The sequence below is a fragment of the Ranitomeya variabilis genome, chromosome 4 (genome assembly GCF_051348905.1).
Source record: "Ranitomeya variabilis isolate aRanVar5 chromosome 4, aRanVar5.hap1, whole genome shotgun sequence".
Classification (NCBI taxonomy): domain Eukaryota; kingdom Metazoa; phylum Chordata; class Amphibia; order Anura; family Dendrobatidae; genus Ranitomeya; species Ranitomeya variabilis.
In genome coordinates, this window is record NC_135235.1 from 406,203,517 (window position 1) to 406,223,176 (window position 19,660).

Here is a 19,660-nt window from a genome sequence, read left to right on the forward strand (position 1 = left end):
ACTGGTACAGAGGGGTGAGGACCCTGTCTTACTTACTTAATACAAGGTAATGGGGAAGAGACAGAAGGTCGTGGGTGCAGCAGCTCTGGTGGTGGTGGTGAGGTGGCAGCTCGGGTGGTGGTGAGGTGGCAGAATGGTTATTGCAGGCTGTAAGCTTTCCTGAAGAGATGGGTTTTCGGCTATGTGCACACACGTCAGGATTTCTTGCAGAAATTTCCTCAACAAAAGCGGATGTTTTCTGCAATAAATCCGCATACGGATTTTTTTTGTTTTTTTTCGAGTATTTCTCGCTTTTTTTTCGGATTTTTTTCCGGAGGTTCTGGGATGCAATAATATAGTGGAAAATCTGCAAAATTAATGAACATGCTGCATTTTTTTCCAAGATGCGTTTTTTTTCCGTGAAAAAAACGCAACATATGCACAAAAACTGCAGAATTCATTCTAAATGATAAGATGCATATATATGCATATTTTAAGAGTTTTTATAGCAAAAAATCCGGAACGTGTGCGCACAGTCTTCAGGTTCTGTCTGAAGGATCCGAGGGTGGTGGATAATCAGACGTGCTGAAGCATTGAATTCCAGAGGATGGGGGATATTCGGGAGAAATCTTGGAGGCGGTTGTGTGAGGAACGAATAAGTGTGGAGGAGAGTAGGAGGTCTTGAGAGGATCGAAGATTACGTGAGGGAAGATATTGAGAGATTAGTTCAGATATATAGGGAGGGGACAGGTTGTGGATGGCTTTGTAGGTCAGTGTTAGTAGTTTGAACTGGATTTGTTGGGGAATTGGGAGCCAGTGGAGGGATTTGCAGAGGGGATAAACGGAAGTAGCGAGGAGAGAGGTGGATTAGTCAGGCAGCAGAGTTGAGGACTGACTGGGGTAGTGCTAGAGAGTTAGCGGGGAGGCCACAGAGGAGGGTGTTGCAGTAATCAAAGCGGGAGATGACGAGGGCATGTACAAGAGTTTTAGGAGATTGAGGGCTGAGGAAGAGATGGATTCAGGAATTATTTTTGAGTTGGAGGCGACGGGAGGTGGCAAGAGTTAAGAGTCGAGAGTTACTCCGAGGCAGCGAATTTCAGGTGTGGGAGAGAACGTGATGCCGTTTACAATAATAGATAGGTCGGATAGGTACCATACACGAGATGGAAGAAAGATGATGAGTTCGGTTTTGTCTACATTGAGTTTTAGGAAGCGAGAGGTGAAGGAGGATATGGCTGATAGACTAGAGATAGAGGTAGATCTGAGTGTCGTCCGCATACAGGTGGTACTGGAAGCCATGGGCCTTAGAGTTGTCCTAGGCCAAGGGTATAGATGGAAAAGAGTAGGGGCCCCAGGACAGAGCCTTGAGGGACTCTAACAGGAGAGATGAGGAGGTAGTGTGGGAGTGGGAAACGCTAAATGTGCGGTCGAAAAGGTATGAGGCAATCCAGGACAGGGCAAGGTCTTTGGTGCCAAGGGAAGAAAGAATCTGTAGAAGTAGGCAGTGGTCAACTGTGTCGAAGAGAGAGGACAGGTCGAGAAGGAGGAGGATGGAGAACTGTCTGTTAGCTTTGGCTGTAAGTCAGTAGTAATTTGGTCAGGGCAGTTTCGGTGGAGTGGTGGGGGCAGAAGCTAGATTGAAGGTTATCAAGGAGAGAGTTAGATGAGAGGTGAGAGGAAAGCTGAGCATGGACATGCTGATCAAGGAGTTTTGAAACAAACAGGAGCAGTGATATGGGGCTATCGATAGCTGGACATAGCAGTTGAGTCAAGGTTAGGTTTTTTGAAGATGGGTGTGATGGTGGCATGTTTGAATGTAATAATGTACACCCTGCGCAGAAACGCATATATGGATTTGATTGATAATCCATCATGATAAATTATAAAAAAACTTCTGTGTCAGTCATTGGATCAGGATAGGGACTAGACCCAACCACTTTACTCTTTATGAATGTGATCATCTTGTTCTATGCCTATGATGCTTGTCACGTTTTTATTGTTTCCTTCTTTAATCCTTGATACATACTGACATTTTATAACTTGTGGTTGTATTTATTGTAATTGGAGCCCTTGTTATTAGGGTTGAGCGAAACGGATCGGACAATTTAAAAAAAATCGCCAACTTTTGGCAAAGTCGGGTTTCGTGAAACCTGACCCGATCCCAGTCTGGGATCGGCCATGCTGTCGGCGATCTTTGCGCCAAAGTCGCTTGTGCTGTAGCGATTTCCACTGTCCAACACCACCTTTTCTTTGCAGGGACAGTGGAGGCTAGATTTCTGTGCATCAGCTCTGTAGCTTATAAGGCTCCCTGATAGCTGCATTGCTGTTTGTACGCCGCTGTGCAAACCAACTGCTTTTTTAAAAGCAAAAGTCCTGTTGCTCCTTTCTGCACAGTTCGATTGTTTATTTGTCCCCACTTTTGTGTGCAGCAGTCCTTTTTATTGCTGGCTGCCATACTTGTCCTGAGATCATTGTAGAGAGATTGTTATTGTAGTACAGTCCCTTTTTTTTTTTATATACTGTATTTTCTGGCATACAAGACTACTTTTTAACCCCTGAAAATCTTCTTAAAAGTCGGAGGTCGTCTTATACGCCGGGTGCCGTCTTGTACACCAAGTGCAGACACCAATGTGTATATGGTGGGGGGGGGGGGGGGGGGAGTGGTCCCGATGACGAAGAGGGGGCGTCTCACAGGAAAGTGTGAGTGGAGTATCCCCCATTACCTCATTGTAGCTGCAGCATGGGGTCTCTGTGCTGGGGAGAGGCGGCAGCTGCTGCTCCTCTTTGTGCCGCATGGGTGCTGTGCTGTGGGGCGGTGGCCGCCGCCGCTCCCCAGCACCCCACACTGCAGCTACAATGAGGTAATGGGAGATACTCCACTCACACTTTCCTGTGAGATGCCCCCTCTTCGTCATCAGGACCACACCCCCCCCAAAAGGCACATTAGTCACCCGCCCTATAAGACGACATACGGCGTATAAGAAGACCCCCGACTTTTAAGAAGATTTTATATTTTAACTGGAAAAGTTGGGGGGTCGTCTTATACGCCCAGTCGTCTTATATGCCGGAAAATACGGTATATGTCTTCCAGCCACTTTCTGCCACTTATACTGTGTAGTGTAATACAGTGGGCCTGTTTTTTTTGCAGCAGTCTCCCACACATAAAAAGGGAGATTTATATTGCCACTAAGTGCATCTGGGTCAGTTCTGTTTGGCGTACATCTGCCAGTCACTTTCTGCCACTTATACTGTGTAGTGTAATACAGTGGGCCTTATTTTAGCCGCAGTCTCCCACACATAAAAAGGGAGAGTTAAATTCTTAAGTTTACATACACTTTCTACCTTGCTTTACAGTACCATATAACGGTTGATAGTTTGTTTACACTTTCCCAAAAATGAGGAAGTCTGGTGGAAGAGGCCGTGGGCGGTCATTGCCAGCTGGTAATGATGGTGGTGGAGGATCATCTGGTGGAAGTGGGAAAAGCAAAATAGCACCTAAGGCTCGAGTTGTTGAGCCAGCGTCATCGTCTGGCTACACAAGGCCTCGAAGGCTCCTTTTTCTGGGAGTAGGAAAACCGCTTTTAAAGCCGGAGCAGCAGGAAAAAGTTTTGGCTTTCCTTGCTGACTCAGCCTCTAGCTCTTTTGCCTCCTCTTCCGAAAGTTCAAAATTTAAAAGCAGAGAGTCATCAGTGGATGCTCACGGTCAGGAACAAGTCGCTTCCTTGTGTCCTTCACCCAAAGCAAAAGTGAAGGATGCGGCAGGTGACACTACAGTTTACTCCATGGAGCTCTTTACACATACTGTGCCAGGGTTAGAAAGGGAAATAGTTCACAGCCCATTACAAGATGAATCAGACATGGAGTACACAGATGCACAACCACAGCTAGATTATTATGCTGTTCCATTGACTCAGATCACAACATTGCCCTCGCAGTGTACTCAGCCAGAATCTGACCCTGATGAGACTATGGTGCCCCGTCCCGAACGCTGTAGCACCTTACACGGAGACACAGAGGAAGGTGCACAGGACATTGAAGAGGAGGTGATAGATGACCCAGTTGTAGACCCAGATTGGCAGCCATTGGGGGAACAGGGTGCTGCTGGCAGTAGCTCTGAAGCGGAGGAGGATGAGCCGCAGCAGGCATCAACATCGCAACAGCTTTCATCTGGCAGGCCCGTATCAGGCCAAAAACATGTGTCAAAAACAAAACCAGTTTTAGGAAAGCGTGGCCATCCGGTGAAAGCAGCACAGCGTGCAATGCCTGAAAAGGTATTCGATAGTAGGAAGAGTGCAGTGTGGCAATTTTTTAACCAAGATCCGAATGATCAGTGCAAAGTTATCTGTAAGAAATGCTCAAAGACCTTTAGCAGAGGGCAGAATGTCAAAAACTTAAATACAACGTGCATGCGTAGACATTTAACCAGCATGCACTTGCAAGCCTGGACTAACTACCAAACGTCCTGTACCGTTGGTGCACCTGCTCAGAATGAATGTAGTCAGCAACGCTACATTGCTTCCCTCACTGTAAGCCCACCGGTTAGGACACCACCAGCAGCAAATGTAGAGGGATCGTCGCAAGGCCAAAGCAGTCAGGGAATCACAAGGTTTTTGGTAGGAAACACTGTATGTAGGTCAACATCAAGAATACCATCACCAACCCGCTCTCAATCCGCCATGTCCACCACCACCACCACCGCTAGTTCCACCATATGCAGCTCTCCAGTCCAGCTCACCCTACAAGAGACTCTCGTTAGCAAAAGAAAGTACTCACCCTCTCATCTGCGTACACATTGCTAGACTAATCTCGTTAGAGATGATGCCCTACCGGTTGGTTGAAAGCGAAGCTTTCAAAGCCCTGATGGCCTACGCAGTACCACGCTATGACCTACCCAGTCGACACATTTTTGCGAGAAAAGCCATCCCAGCCCTCCACCAGCATGTCAAAGACCGCATTGTCCATGCACTCAGGCAATCAGTCAGTAGAAAGGTGCACCTCACAACAGATGCATGGACCAGTAGGCATGGCCAGGGACATTACGTGTCCATCATGGCGCACTGGGTTAATGTGGTGGATGCAGGGTCCACAGGGGACAGCCATAGTGGGACAGTTCTGCCTAGCCCAAGGTCTAGGAAACAGTTGGCAGTAGGCGTTCGACAACCCTCCTCCTCCTCCTCCTCCACCACCTCCAGAAGCGAAAGCTCGTCCACAGAGCACAGTCGCCCTACCACTCCACCCGCAGCTGCCAGTGTGTCCCATTATGGAACAGCTAGTGGTAAGCGTCAGCAGGCTGTGTTGGAAATGAAGTGTTTGAGCGAAAACAGACACACCGCGGAAGTTCTGGCCGAGTTCTTGCAAGCAATAAACTCAGTCATGGCTGGACAGTGTACAACTTGAGGCAGGCAAGGTAGTCAGTGATAACGGAAGGAATTTTATGGCTGCCATAGCCCTTTCAGAACTGAAACACATACCTTGCCTGGCTCACACCTTGAACCTGGTGGTGCAGTGCTTCCTGAAAAGTTATCCGGGGTTACCAGCCCTGCTCCTGAAGGTGCGAAGACTTTGCTCGCACATCCGCCGGTCGCCCGTACACTCCAGCCGTATGCAGAACCATCAGCGATCGCTGAAGCTACCCCAGCACCACCTAATAATCGACATTGCAACAAGGTGGAACTCCACACTGCACATGCTTCAGAGGCTGTGCGAACAGAGGCGTGCTGTAATGTATTTGTGGGAGGATACACATACACGGGCAGGCAGTTGGATGGCGGACATGGAGTTGTCAGGTGTGCAGTGGTCGAAGCTACAAGACCTCTGTCAAGTCCTTCAGTGTTTTGAGGAATGCACACGGTTAGTAAGTGCAGACGACGCCATCATAAGCATGAGCCTCCAACTAATGCGTCTGCCGATGCAAAGTTTGACGCACATTAAGGAGCAGGCGTCTGCAGCCGAGGAGGAGAGAAGTCTTGATGACAGTCAGCCATTGTCTGCCCAGGGAACTCTCCTGGACGAGGTGGGGGACGAAGAGGAGGATGATGATGATGGGGATGAATATTTATGGGAGGAGGAAGCTTCTCAGGGGGCAATAGAAACTGGTAGCGTTGCAAGGTCAGGTACAGGGTTTTTGCGGGAGACAAGTGATGTTGATTTGCCAGAAAGTGCTCCTCAACCCAGCACAAGCAGTGAATTGACACCTGGAACATTGGCCCACATGGCTGATTATGCCTTGCGTATCCTAAAAAGGGACCCCCGCATTATCAAAATGATGACCGATGACGATTACTGGTTGGCCTGCCTCCTGGATCCACGCTATAAAGGGAAATTACAAAATATCATGCCACATGAGAACCTTGAGCAAATATTGGCTACCAAACAAGCAACTCTTGTAGACCGTTTGGTTCAGGCATTCCCAGCACACAGCGGCGGTGATGGTTCTCACACGAGCTGCAGGGGGCAACATGCAAGAGGTGTTAGGAGGTGCACAAATCAGAAGTGGCGTTGGACAGAGGGGTTTTATGACCAGGTTGTGGAGTGATTTTGCAATGACCGCAGACTCGACAGGTACTGCTGCATCAATTCAAAGTGACAGGAGACATTTGTCCAGTATGGTTACGAACTATTTTTCCTCCCTTATCGATGTTCTCCCTCACACGTCATTCCCCTTTGATTACTGGGCATCTAAAATAGACACCTGGCCTGAATTGGCAGAATATGCATTACAGGAGCTCGCTTGCCCAGCTGCTAGTGTGCTATCAGACAGAGTATTCAGTGCTGCTGGTTCAATACTGACCGAAAAAAGGACTTGTCTGGCTACCCAAAATGTTGATGATCTAACCTTCATTAAAATGAACCAATCATGGATTTCAAAATATTTTGCCCCACCTTCCCCTGCTGACACGTAGCTTTCCTGTAAAAAGGTCTTGCTTTTGGCCTCCTCTTACTGACTGCTCCAATTCCTCCATTTGCAGCTGCTGAATGTCCACCATAGGCCATTTTTACACCTCCCAAAATGGGCTGACTCCCCCCACAGGGCCGTGGTCACCACTTGGCGCAAGCACCCGTGCGAGTGCTGTTTGCCTGGACAGGTGGGTGTGCCCACTTTTGGGCGACGGCACTGTCACAGGGTCCCTCATAGTGCAATGAAGTGTCTCTGGCGGTGGTGGTGCACACCCAACGTCAGACACACCGTCGTAATATGAGTGGCCCTGGGCCAGTACCGCCGCCCACGAGAGAGTGTTCCCCCCCAGCTAAAACAGTGCTCTACCACTTGCAATACTTACCTCTCACTGCTCCACCACTGTGTAGTCTGTGCTGTTAAATCCTTCAATGGCACTGCCAATACAAATTTGTTGAAATGATAGATAGTAAAAATATACAGGGGCCCTGCCCTCCATTTAGACCTGTGAATACCGTGCTCGAACTACCACTGTCTGCTACTCAGCAGAGGAACCCACCCCTGTACCTAGCTTTGCCACCTGTTTATTTAGGAACATTTTTTTTTTGCAGACATTTAGCCCACTTTACTATTTTGGCCAACTAACTGTGTCAGCCACTTCTTCCAGTTGTCCTCCCCCGAACAAAGCAATGCTGCCAGTTCACTCCTGTTACCAGTTTTGAACTGCATTTAGCCAACTTTTTTATTGTAGGTCTACTACCTGTGTCTGTCTGCGCCACTCATTACAGCTGTCCTCCACTGATCAAAGCAATGCCGCCCGTTCACTCCTGTTACCAGTTTTGAACTGGATTTAGCCTACTTACTTTATAGGGCCTACAAACTGTGTCTGCCCCTCATTACAGCTGTCCTCCACTGAACAAAGTAATGACACCACGTTACTCCAGTTACCAATTTTGAACTGAATTTAGCCTACTTTTATATTTTAGGCCTACTACCTGTGTCTGTCTGCGCCACTCGAGTCATTACAGCTGTCCTCCACTGATCAAAGCTGAGCTTCAATCTTCAGGCTTTCGGCCTCTATTTAGAATATGAAACTGCATTTGGCCTACTAGTTTGGTTGGGCCAAACTAACGGTGTCTGCCGCTCCTTGGTGTTCTCCTCCACTGATCAAAACTATGCCGCCTGTTTAGTCCTGTTACCACATTTGAACTGGCTTTAGCCTACTTTATTCTTTGGGCCTACATGTGTGTTTCCTCCTCATCCTGCCCATTGCCCAGCCACTGCTAGATGAGTCTGCTGGTACATTGTCCCAGACCACTACACTCCCCTTGCATTCTACACAGCCAGTATCTGACCCTGCTGAAAGTTTGGTTCCCCTTCCCGCATACTATACCACCTTACACTGGGACAAAGAGGAAGGTGCAGATGAAAGTGCAGGTTCCTTCATCAGGTGGGGGGGCATACTCGTTGGCGACGTCACTGGCACAGGGCCCCTCATAGTATGCAAAAGTGTCTCTGCCGGTGGGCGGCGCCCCTGCCGTCAAACACCGCCGTACTTTGAGGGGCCCTGTGCCAGTGCGAACGAGTGTGCCCCCCCTGCTTGCTCAGGATCACAGCACTTGCAAAGTTGAAATACTTACCCCTCCCTGCTCCACCGCCATGACGTAGTCCGCGTTTCCTGGGCCCACGAAAAACTTGAGCCAGCCCTACCCCCCCACAACTTTAGCCAAATGACCCCCAATTTTCAATGCCTAACTATTATTATAAGGTAAATTAAGATTGACAAGCTTAAATAACAAGAATTGATGTTTTTGGCATTAAAAAGGGCACTGTAGGTGTTTTCCTGTCCTCCACTCAATGCCGACTTTGCTTCCCCATTGACTTGCATTGGGTTTCGTGTTTCAGTCGGATCCCCGACTTTTCGCAATAATCGGCCGATTTCATCCGACCCGACTTTTGAGAAAGTCGGGTTTCGCGAAACCTGACTCGAACCTAAAAAAGTAAAAGTCGCTCAACTCTACTTGTTATATTTATGAAAACGGAGGCCACTATTTCAGTTTATTCATGTGTACTTACATTCTGTGTGTCACATGGTTGCTAGGGTGAACTGCAACTCTATTTTGGATTGTTTGAAAGTGACTACATGGTATTTGGGTTTTTTAAGTGTTTTTATTTATTCTTTGGCGTGTTTTGCATTACCGGTATTAAAAGTGAGATCTCTGTTTTTGCATATCTTAAATAAGTGGCACAAACCTCCAGATGGAAAGGGTGCATCTTAGGCCGGAGACACACTGGTGCGAGATACGGCCGAGTCTCGCTGGTTAAAAGCAAGCTGTGGCACCGGCACTCAGGAGCGGAGCGTGCGGCTACATGTATTGCTATGCAGCTGCACGCTCCGCTCCGGAGTGCCGGTGCCACAGCTTGCTTTTAACCAGCGAGACTCAGCCGTATCTCGCACCAGTGTGTCTCCGGCCTTACCCCTGCACTCCTGTCATGAGACTGAGATAAAATGCCAGTCATTATGAATTGGGGTGTAACCATTACAGTGAATCTGCACAAAAAAACACTGGTGCCATAATTTCCCTATAAGCAGAGTCTGCCAGCATGTTCTAAGTGTCATGATCCCCTAATCAGGGTCTGCCAGTGTCCTCAAGAGTCATGATCTCCTGTAAGCAGGGTCTGCCAGCGTCCTCTAAGAGTATTTTCAGAGTCAGTAAACACGGTTCCACAGTCAGTAAACGCGGTGGGTTGGACGCTGCGTACATCCGCAGCGTACAGATGTTACAGCATAGTGGATGGAATTTTAAGAAATCCCATCTCCACTATACGTGCCGAGACGCCTGCAGCTTACCCGCGGAGACGGACATGCGGTGCGTCTTTCCAGACCGCAACATGTCTATTTCTCCTGCGGAGACGCAAGCCTCCGCAAGATTAAGGTCACCCATACAATATATTGGATGCAGTGATTCCGCACAGTTCAATTAACATATGTGGAATCCCCTGCGTTCAATAGCCGGCAGCGCTTTAGACAGAGCGGACATGTGCTGTGTCCAAAGCGCTGCCAAAATACTGAACGTGTGCACCTACCGCAAGTCATGGCTACTGGCCGGATGACCCTGGAGAGCAGTGTAGGCAAGCGTTGGGGTCATTCAGAAGCCCATTCAGTATTAATAGTGCCAGCTGGTAAGATGCCCCATAAACTCCAGCCTGCATTTCTCTGTACAGTATCACACTCACCAAATAATAACTGTCAAATGGCACATGAAATACGTGTACATACACAAGTATGCAAATAGACAGATTAAAGCCCCGCCCCAAATGGCTGACAGGCACTCTCACAATATTTCATCAATGTTTGGAGACTTCCCAAAAGATGTTAGCAAGGACGCGACACTTCGCCTTACGTCTGTATGACCACGCCCTCTTCCTCAGTGGCGTCCCGCGGTCAGTACAGTGGTTGGAGTATACGTGCTGCACCTTGCACGGCACACGTGACCTGCACTGCTCCCTCTTCGCCCGTATTATTTATGGCAGTGCTGCTGGCGGGAAGAGTCACGTGACCCAGCAGCTTGGTCACATGGTGTCTGTGCTGCGATAGTAGTCTGTATTGCTTCCTGGTCTCCAGTCAGGAGCTCAGTGCTCGCTTTGTGCTTGTAGGAAACATTTATCTTTTCACGTTGTTCTCCGCTTCAGACCGGCGGCACCGTGTGTGCGCGCATTGTGTTTAGCTCACTGCGAGGGTTATGTACTGGAATGGACCATCTGTTATGGCAGCAGTGACTCACACACTTTTACCTCAGCCATAAGCGCCATGTTATGTGTATTGCCCTGATTAGGGGCAACTTCCACATTCTGCAATCAGTAATTCCGCGCTGTGCACTGCACAATGTGCTCCGGATGAGGCGGCTGTGGCCACGTCAGTAATATGAAGCGCCGTCCATTGTACCTGTGTGGTGCTGCAGCAGCTGAGGGAAAAGCCACTTTTGTGTCTGTGTGTTAAATTTATCAAAATGGTGCACATGGTTGAAGAATTTGGTGGAAGATCAAAAAGATTTATTTTTTTCTATTTATAATCGCTTTTGGCGCATAAACTGGGATAATCCTTTAAAATGTTACTTGATAATCTTTGAGAAAAAAAAAAAATTACCGGAAGCCTTACACCAAGGGGGAAATATAGTGATACGAAGCCAAACTGACATTTGAAAGAGTCCAATTTTACAACTCTGTGTAAAAACATCTGATTAAGCAAAGTTGCCAAAGACAAGAAGAGACAAAATATTGAATACCCATTAAGAAAAAAAATGAAAACATTAATACTTTAGTTTTCCAAATGTCGGAAAAAGTTCACATTTCCTTCAAACAAGAAAGACAACTTTAAAAATGGTGCAAGTACTAAAATCACTTATAAACAGCAAATGATAAAAAAAAACATATATGGAGAAACAGTATACATAATGGTATATTCAGAAGTATTTGTTGTAGACATTTCTTCATCAAAAACATGTCTTTTGGCATAAAGAACGCTAAATGAGAAACTAACATGTACCACCCTAGAATTTTGATTAAAAAAAAGTGGGGCTTCTGGATCCATCACTCCAACTACAAGTGCTGATTAGTTTCTAGAGCAGTCTAAGAGTATGTTTCCACGTTCAGTTTTGCTTCAGGCTTTGGTCAGGATTTTATGCAGGTAAAATCCTGACCAAAACTGCACCTGAGGTCACTGGCAGGTCACCTGCGGTGTACCTGCGTGTTTTGCTCATTGTAGCAACATGCTGCGTTTTGAAAAAACGCACCACGCATGCGTTTTCGCGGCAAAAACGCATGCGTTTTTTAACGCATAGTGGAGTCGGGATTTCATGCAATCCCCTCCACTATGCTGTAACATTTGGACACTGCGTTTTTTACGCTGCGGAAAAACGCAGCGTCAAAAACGCAGCGTTTCCTGAACGTGGACACATACCCTAAGGGTACGTGTCCACGGTCAGGAAACGCTGCGTGTTTGACGCTGCGTGGGGCCGCAGCGTCAAACACGCAGCGTCCAGATGTTCCAGCATAGTGGAGGGGATTTTTTGAAATCCCGTGTCCACTATGCGTGGAAACACGCACGCGGCGGCCCTGCGACTCCAGACATGCTGCGCGTCTTCTCAGATCGCAGCATGTCCGTGTTCCTTGCGGCGCCGCTGCAAGACATAACACAGGGCCCTATGCGAGGGGTGCGATGATCCCGGATGTGTACAATGAACACATCCGGCATCATCGTGTCCCAGAAGGGGGCGGGGCTTAGCGCCGAGCGGGTTTGCCGCTCCGACGATACCACTGGCCATCCTGAACGTGGACACGTACCCTAAGGCCTTAACATACAAGTATTGCAATGTATTATGAAAGCAATTGAATGGTCAAGTCTCATAGTTAAATTCAAGAGCTCATTCAAACTTCAGGTTTTCCCATATGAGTGTGTTAGGTGTCGAGTTCCCGCAACTGCACGGGGAAGCTCAAACCATGTCCTCGGCGGTCTCCCACTCTTCCCCAGCCACAGTGTAGTCTACTCAGCAGAGACATCAGTCCCAGTGTCTGGTTCAAGCTGATACTGTGCATCTGATTACAGCTGCTGCCCCAGATTCAGACTTTGTAACCAGCATTGATCATCGGCGAGTAGACGTTCCAGGGATTAAGCCCTGCTTTTCGTCTACTGAAAAAACACCATAAGGCCGGTTTCACACGTCAGTGGCTCCGGTACGTGAGGTGACAGTTTCCTCACGTACCGGAGACACTGACACACGTAGACCCATAAAAATCAATGCATCTGTTCAGATGTCATTGATTTTGTGCGGACCGTGTGCGGACCGTGTCTCCGTGTGCCAAACACGGAGACATGTCAGTGTTCGTGGGAGCGCACGGATTACACGGACCCAATAGAGTCAATGGGTCCGTGTAAAACACGCACCTCACACGGACATTCTCCGTCTGGGGTCCGTGTGGCGTGCCGGAGACAGCGCTACAGTAAGCGCTGTCCCCCCCACATGGTGCTGAAGCCGCCATTCATATGTTCCCTGTAGCAGCGTTTGCTATAGAGAAAATATGAATGATAGTGTTTAAAATAAAGATTTAGGTGTCCGCCGCCCTCCCACCCCCTGTGCGCCCCCCCCCGCTGGTCAGAAAATACTTATCCGGGTCCCCCGTCGGCAGTCGCTCCTTCCTGGTCTGGCCGCGCCTCCTACTGTATGCGGCCGATTACACTCATGAATATGTGGCTCCACCTCCAATAGGGGCGGAGCCGCCTATTCATGAGTGTAAATGAGCGGCCCCACGTGACCGCATACAGTAAGCCGCGGCCAGACCAGGAAGGAGCGACTGCCGACGGGGGATCCGGGTGAGTATTTTCTGACCAGCGGGGGGGGCGCACAGGGGGTGGGGGGGCGGCGGACACATGGATCTTTATTTTAAACACTATTCTTCATATTTTCCCTGCAGCAAACGTTGCTGCAGGGATGATATGAATCGCAGCTTCAGCACCATGCAGAGTGGGTACCACACGCTCCGTGTGGTACCCACTCGCCATACGGGCGGCACACGTGTGCCGCAGGTATGGCCTCCGTGAGTTCCCAGGCACACGGACACGGATAACTCCGGTACCGATTTATTCCGGTACCGGAATTATCTGGACGTGTGGGACAGCCCTAAGGGTGTGTGTCCACGTTCAGGAAACACTGCGTTTTTGATGCAGCGTTGAGCCGCAGCGTAAAAAACGCAGCGTCCAGATGTTACAGCATAGTGGAGGGGATTTAATGAAATCCTGTCTCCACTGTGCATTAAAAAAACGCATGCGTTTTTCCCGCAAAAACGCACATGCGGTGCGTTTTTTCAGAACGCAGCATGTTGCTAAAATGAACACGCAGGAACACCGCAGGTGACCTGCCAGTGACCTCAGGTGCATTTTTGGTCAGGATTTTACCTGCATAAAATCCTGACCAAATCCTGGAGCAATCCTGAACGTGGACACACCCTCAGGGTATGTGTCCACGTTCAGGAAACGCTGCGTTTTTGACGCTGTGTTTTTCCGCAGCGTCAAAAACACAGCGTCCAGATGTTACAGCATAGTGGAGGGGATTTCATGAAATCCCGACTCCACTATGCGTTAAAAAACGCATGCGTTTTTGCCGCGAAAACGCATGCGCGGTGCGTTTTTTCAAAACGCAGCATGTTGCTACAATGAGCAAAACACGCAGGCACACCGCAGGTGACCTGCCAGTGACCTCAGGTGCAGTTTTGGTCAGGATTTTACTTGCATAAAATCCTGACCAAAGCCTGAAGCAAACCTGAACGTGGACACATACCCTTTAGGGCAGCGTCCAGATGTTCCAGCATAGTGGAGGGGATTTTATGAAATCCCGTCTCCACTATGCGTGGAAACCCGCACGCGGCGGCCCTGCGACTACGGACATGCTGCGCGTCTTTTCAGATCGCAGCATGTCCGTACACCTTGCGGGGACGCAGCGTCCCCGCAAGGCATATCACAGGGCGCTATGGGAGAGAGCGCGATCATCCCAGATGTGAAGAGTTAACACATCCGGCATGATCGCGTCCCAGAAAGGGGGCGGGGCTTAGCGCCAAGCGGCTTCGCCGCTGCGGCGATACCGCCGGCCATCCTGACAGTGGAAACATACCCTCAGGGTATGTGTCCACGTTCAGGATTGCATCAGGATTTGGTCAGGATTTTCCATCAGTATTTGTAAGCCAAAACCAGGAGTGGAACAATCAGAGGAAAAGTATAATAGAAGCATATGCACCACTTCTGCATTTATCACCCACTCCTGGTTTTGGCTTACAAATACTGATGGAAAATCCTGACCAAATCCTGATGCAATCCTGAACGTGGACACATACCCTGAGGGTATGTTTCCACTGTCAGGATGGCCGGCGGTATCGCCGCAGCGGCGAAGCCGCTTGGCGCTAAGCCCCGCCCCCTTTCTGGGACGCGATCATGCCGGATGTGTTAACTCTTCACATCTGGGATGATCGCGCTCTCTCCCATAGCGCCCTGTGATATGCCTTGCGGGGACGCTGCGTCCCCGCAAGGTGTACGGACATGCTGCGATCTGAAAAGACGCGCAGCATGTCCGTAGTCGCAGGGCCGCCGCGTGCGGGTTTCCACGCATAGTGGAGACGGGATTTCATAAAATCCTATCCACTATGCTGGAACATCTGGACGCTGCTTGTTTGACGCTGCAGCTCTGCGCAGCGTCAAACAAGCAGCGTTTCCTGACCGTGGAAACATACCCTAAGAGGAAAGACCTCCACTATTCTAGACAAAAAAAACACCAGTATACAGGCAGAGATGCTTACCTGTCCAAGGCCTCCAACAATTGCACTAACCAAGGTGTAGTGGACCCAAGTTAAGATGGCAAATACACAGGTGCAATAATACCGATAAGGCAGCCACCCTACAATCAGGAATTGGCCCCTTGGTGCACCTGTGCAAACAAATAGTCTGTATGTGGCGTGTTCACACAGGAATACAAAGTATATGGCTCAAAGCCTATTAATGACGCCATGTAGCGGGCTCACCATAATGCATCCTGTGTGTGTACAGACTATTTGTTTGCACAGGTGCACCACAGGTTGGCAGCTTAAATATTGTGGCCATAATATCGACCAATACCTTGCATACATTGTTATGTGTTTGGTGCACTGTATATTTTTCCAGGGTGCGGCTGGGCCCTAGATGGCTCTGTACACTGAGGCCTCTGTTCACACAGGATGCATTATAGTTAGCAATGGTTAGCCCGCTACATGGCATCATTAATAGGCTCTGAGCCATATACTTTGCATTCCTGTGTGAACACGCCACATACAGACTATTTGTTTGCACAGTTGCGCCAAGTGGCCAATTCCTGATTGTAGGGTGGCTGCCTTATCGGTATTATTGCACCTCTGTATTTGCCATCTTAGGCTGCTTTCACACTAGCGTCGTACGACGCACGTCGCAATGCGTCGTTTTGGAGAAAAAACGCATCCTGCAAAATTGCCTGCAGGATGCGTTTTTTCTCCATAGACTTGCATTAACGACGCAGTGCGACGGATGTGTCGTGTCGCGTCGGACCGTCGGCACAAAAAAAGTAACGTAACGTTTTTTGGGGCGTCGTGTCCGCCATTTCCGACCGCGCATGCGCGGCCGGAACTCTGCCCCTGCCTCCCCGGACATCACAATGGGGCAGTGGATGCATTGTAAAACTGCATCTGCTGCCCCGTTGTGGTTTTTTGCACAGTATGCGTCGGTACGTCGCCATGTCGCATTGCGACGTACGACGCTAGTGTGAAAGTAGCCTTAACTTGGGTCCGCTGCACCTTGAGGTGCACACTTCAGCTGCACACGTCAGGATTTCTTGCAGAAATTTTCCTGACAAAATCCGGACATTTCTACCAGAAATCCGCATGCGTGTTTTTTTTTTGCGTTTTTTGTGCGTTTTTTACGCGTTTTTGTGCGTTTTTTTTGCGGATTTTTTGCGTTTTTTTCCTGACACTCCCAATTTCATGGGAAATCTGCAAAAAATCCACAAAAATAATGAACATGTTGCTTCTTTTCCCGGAATGTGTTTTTTTTGCGGAAAAAAATGCAACATTTGCAAAAAAAGTGCGGAATGCATTCTAAATGATAGGATGCATAATGTATGCATTTTTTATGCGGTATTATAGCGTTTTAATTGGGGAAATCCGCAAAAAAATGCAAAAAATCCTGAAGAAATCCTGACGTGTGCACATACCCTGAGTGCAATTGTTGGCAGGGCCGGCCCGAACGTATAGGCGAACTAGGCGGCCGCCTAGGGCGCCGACCCTAAGGGGGCGCAAGAGAAAAAATAGAAAAAATTATAAAAAATCTTTTCAAAAGGCAAAAGGTGTATGGAGCGGAGCTGAATGTGTATGAGGTGTATGGAGCGGAGCCGTGTGTGTATGAGGTGCACAGAGCGGAGCCATGTGTATGAGGTGTACGGAGCGGAGTTGTGTGTGTATGAGGTGTATGGAGCGGAGCTAAATGTGTACGAGGTGTACGGAGCGGAGCTAAATGTGTACGAGGTGTACGGAGCGGAGCCGCGTGTGTACGAGGTGTATGGAGCGGAGCGCGTGTGTACGGAGCGCAGCCGCGTGTGTAGGAGTAGCTATGTGTGGCCATTATACGGTGCGAAGTATCATGTGCGGCCAATATACAGTATGGAGCATCATGTGTGGTCATTATACAGTATGGAGCATCATGTGTGGCCATTATACAGTATGGAGCATCATGTGTGGCCATTATACAGTATGGAGCACTGTGTGGCCATATTTTTTTGTTTATAATTATTCTTTTTGAAACAGTGTGATCAGCAGTGCTAAATGGGTGTGGTTGGGACGTGGATATGGGTGTGGCTAGTTATGAATGGGTGTGGTCAGAGGCGTGGCCTAAAATTTGCCACGGCGCGCTTCACGCGCCGCAAACTTTGTCCCTCTTTCCCATCTTCAAAAGTTGGGAGGTATGTTAAAAGTAGTAGGGGCGCAACAAAATAGTTTCGCCTAGGGCGCCGTAATCTGTCGGGCCGGCCCTGATTGTTGGAGGCCTTGGACATGTAAGCATCTCTGCCTGTATACTGGTGTTTTTTCGTCTACTGAGCATGCCCGTAGGATGACTTCTCATTGGAAGTCGGAGGTCACTTGCTCAGGTCCTGCAGCTGCTCCGATTGGACCACTGGGAAGGTCCCGGAAGGCTACATCTATAAAAGGTTCTAATCATTCCCCTCCCTAGCGTTGTTGCATGTACTTGGGTGATTGAGCTAACTAGCACCAGACTGTGCCATCCAGCACTAGGCACGAGTATGCTGCGTCATATCAGCAGCGACCGTCTGTGTGGCGCCGTGTGCAATTAGTGCGCTTTACAGACCCTAGTCAGAGTGGTTAGTGGCATCCGCCAGAGCGGCGCTGCACGAACATAGTGCGCTAAATCTTTAGCATAGCTTCTCCCTGGCACTGCAGTTGCGGCACTGAGTGCTTGTGGGTCTAGAGGGACTCTAACACTGTGTCCTTGGGGTAGAGTCCTGTGACTAAACAGTGGCGCTCACTTTGCCGAGCTCTGTGAGCTTTAACAGGCTACGTCATTTATATTCCTAGGGGGTGCAGTTCTTTGAAGCAACAGTCTGCTTCTTTTCACACCGGGTGACGTTAACCCACGTGTGTTCATCTATTATACCACCATATAGCGTCCGCCATTACCGGGCAACAGGTAACATCACTGCACGGTGGACCGGCGGACTGCGAACGCTCCTTATTACTACCTTTCTATTATTTGGTGCATTCCGCCAGCCCTAACAGAGTGTTTTTGTGTGTTTCACCAATAGCACTTGTACCTATAATAATCTATGAGGAATTTCACGTCTGATTTTTTTTCTTTTCTTCTTTTTTCAGACTGAGTGGTGCACAGAAAACACAGAGACTTGTCCAGTATTGATCTAAGTGTTGGATTAAGTAATAGCAACTTGGGAAATTAAGAATTAGCTCTTAAGGATTTTTTAGACATACCGTATATCACAAAATTAAACAATATGGTGCATATGTGGCCACGATTCACGTAACACTATCAGTAGTTAAGTAGCGTTTTAACTGTGTCATTCACTATATTAATCCTTGTCACAATTTGCAGTATATTAATCCAAGTCACAATCTATTCAAGACCAGCCCTCGTGAATAGGGCACTGACCTTACACCCAGCCCAAACTGTTACACTTTGGCCCCGTGCTTTGGACATAGGATATAAAGACAACAGACATCTACCTGGTGGACCAAATGACCAAACGCAGTAACTGCAGATTGACCAAGAAACCTCAAACAGTGTGTGTATGTGGACTCAGTTCATCAGAGCTAAATGTGTGAATGGGGTACACATTGGGCCCTGATTTAATAACCACAAAGTTAGAGTGTGGATGTACTCTAATAATCGTAACAGATCATGTCACACCAAATGCATAAATGTGGACGTTAAACAAAATAAGTCCCACATAAGTGGATGAATACAGTAATCCTATGTGCATAGGCAACAGCATATAGCAAGCTACTTAAACCCTTAGTGACAGAGGCAATTTTGTACTTAAAGGGAATCTATCACACTAAAAATCGTATATGAGCTAAGGCCACCGGCATCAGGGGCTTATCTACAGCATTCTGTAATGCTGTAGATAAGCCCCTGATGTATCCTGAAAGATAAGAAAAACACGTTAGATTATTATACTCACCCAGGGGCGGTCCGATGTTGCGGTCCAGGTCCAGCGCCTCCCATCTTCATAGGATGACGTCCTCTTGTCTTCCTGCCGTGTATGTGGCTCCGGTGTACTTCGTCTGCCCTTTTGAGGGCAGAGCAAAGTACTGCAGTGCGCTGGCGCCGGGAAAGGTCAGAGAGGCCCAGCGCCTGCGCACTGCAGTACTTTGCTCTGCCTTCAACAGGGCAGACAAAGTACGCCTGTGCCGGAGCCGCGGGAGAAAGACAAGAAGAGGACGTCATCGTATGAAGATGGGAGGCGCCGGACCTGGACCGCAGCGTGACCGCCCCTGGGTGAGTATAATATAACCTGTTTTTCTTACCTTTCAGGTTACATCGGGGGCTTATCTACAGCATTACAGAATGCTGTAGATAAGCCCCTGATGCCGGTGACCTTAGCTCATATACGATTTTTGGGGTGACAGATTCCCTTTAATGACCAAGCCAATATTTACAATTCTGACCACTGTCACTTTATGTGGTTATATCTCTGACCGCTTTAACAGATC

At 48.5% G+C, this 19,660-nt stretch overlaps 1 protein-coding gene across 4 annotated transcripts in view; it reads right to left on the bottom strand.

The window, feature by feature from the left end:
• LOC143768960 (centromere protein Q-like) overlaps nt 1-15,268 on the bottom strand; it is a 143,586-nt gene extending 128,318 nt beyond the window's left edge. Inside the window, exon 1 of one of the 4 annotated variants that reach the window (XM_077257568.1) lies at nt 15,218-15,268. Coding sequence is in view for 2 of the 4 variants with exons in the window: in XM_077257566.1 (XP_077113681.1) it covers nt 10,214-10,223 (10 nt within the window). In the remaining 2 variants the exon portion in view is untranslated. Of the gene's footprint in view, nt 1-9,961; nt 10,070-10,111; nt 10,250-15,217 lie in introns of those variants that run through there. The other 3 variants (XM_077257567.1, XM_077257566.1, XM_077257565.1) reach the window with 3 other exon arrangements.
• Between the last annotated feature and the right edge of the window lie 4,392 nt (nt 15,269-19,660).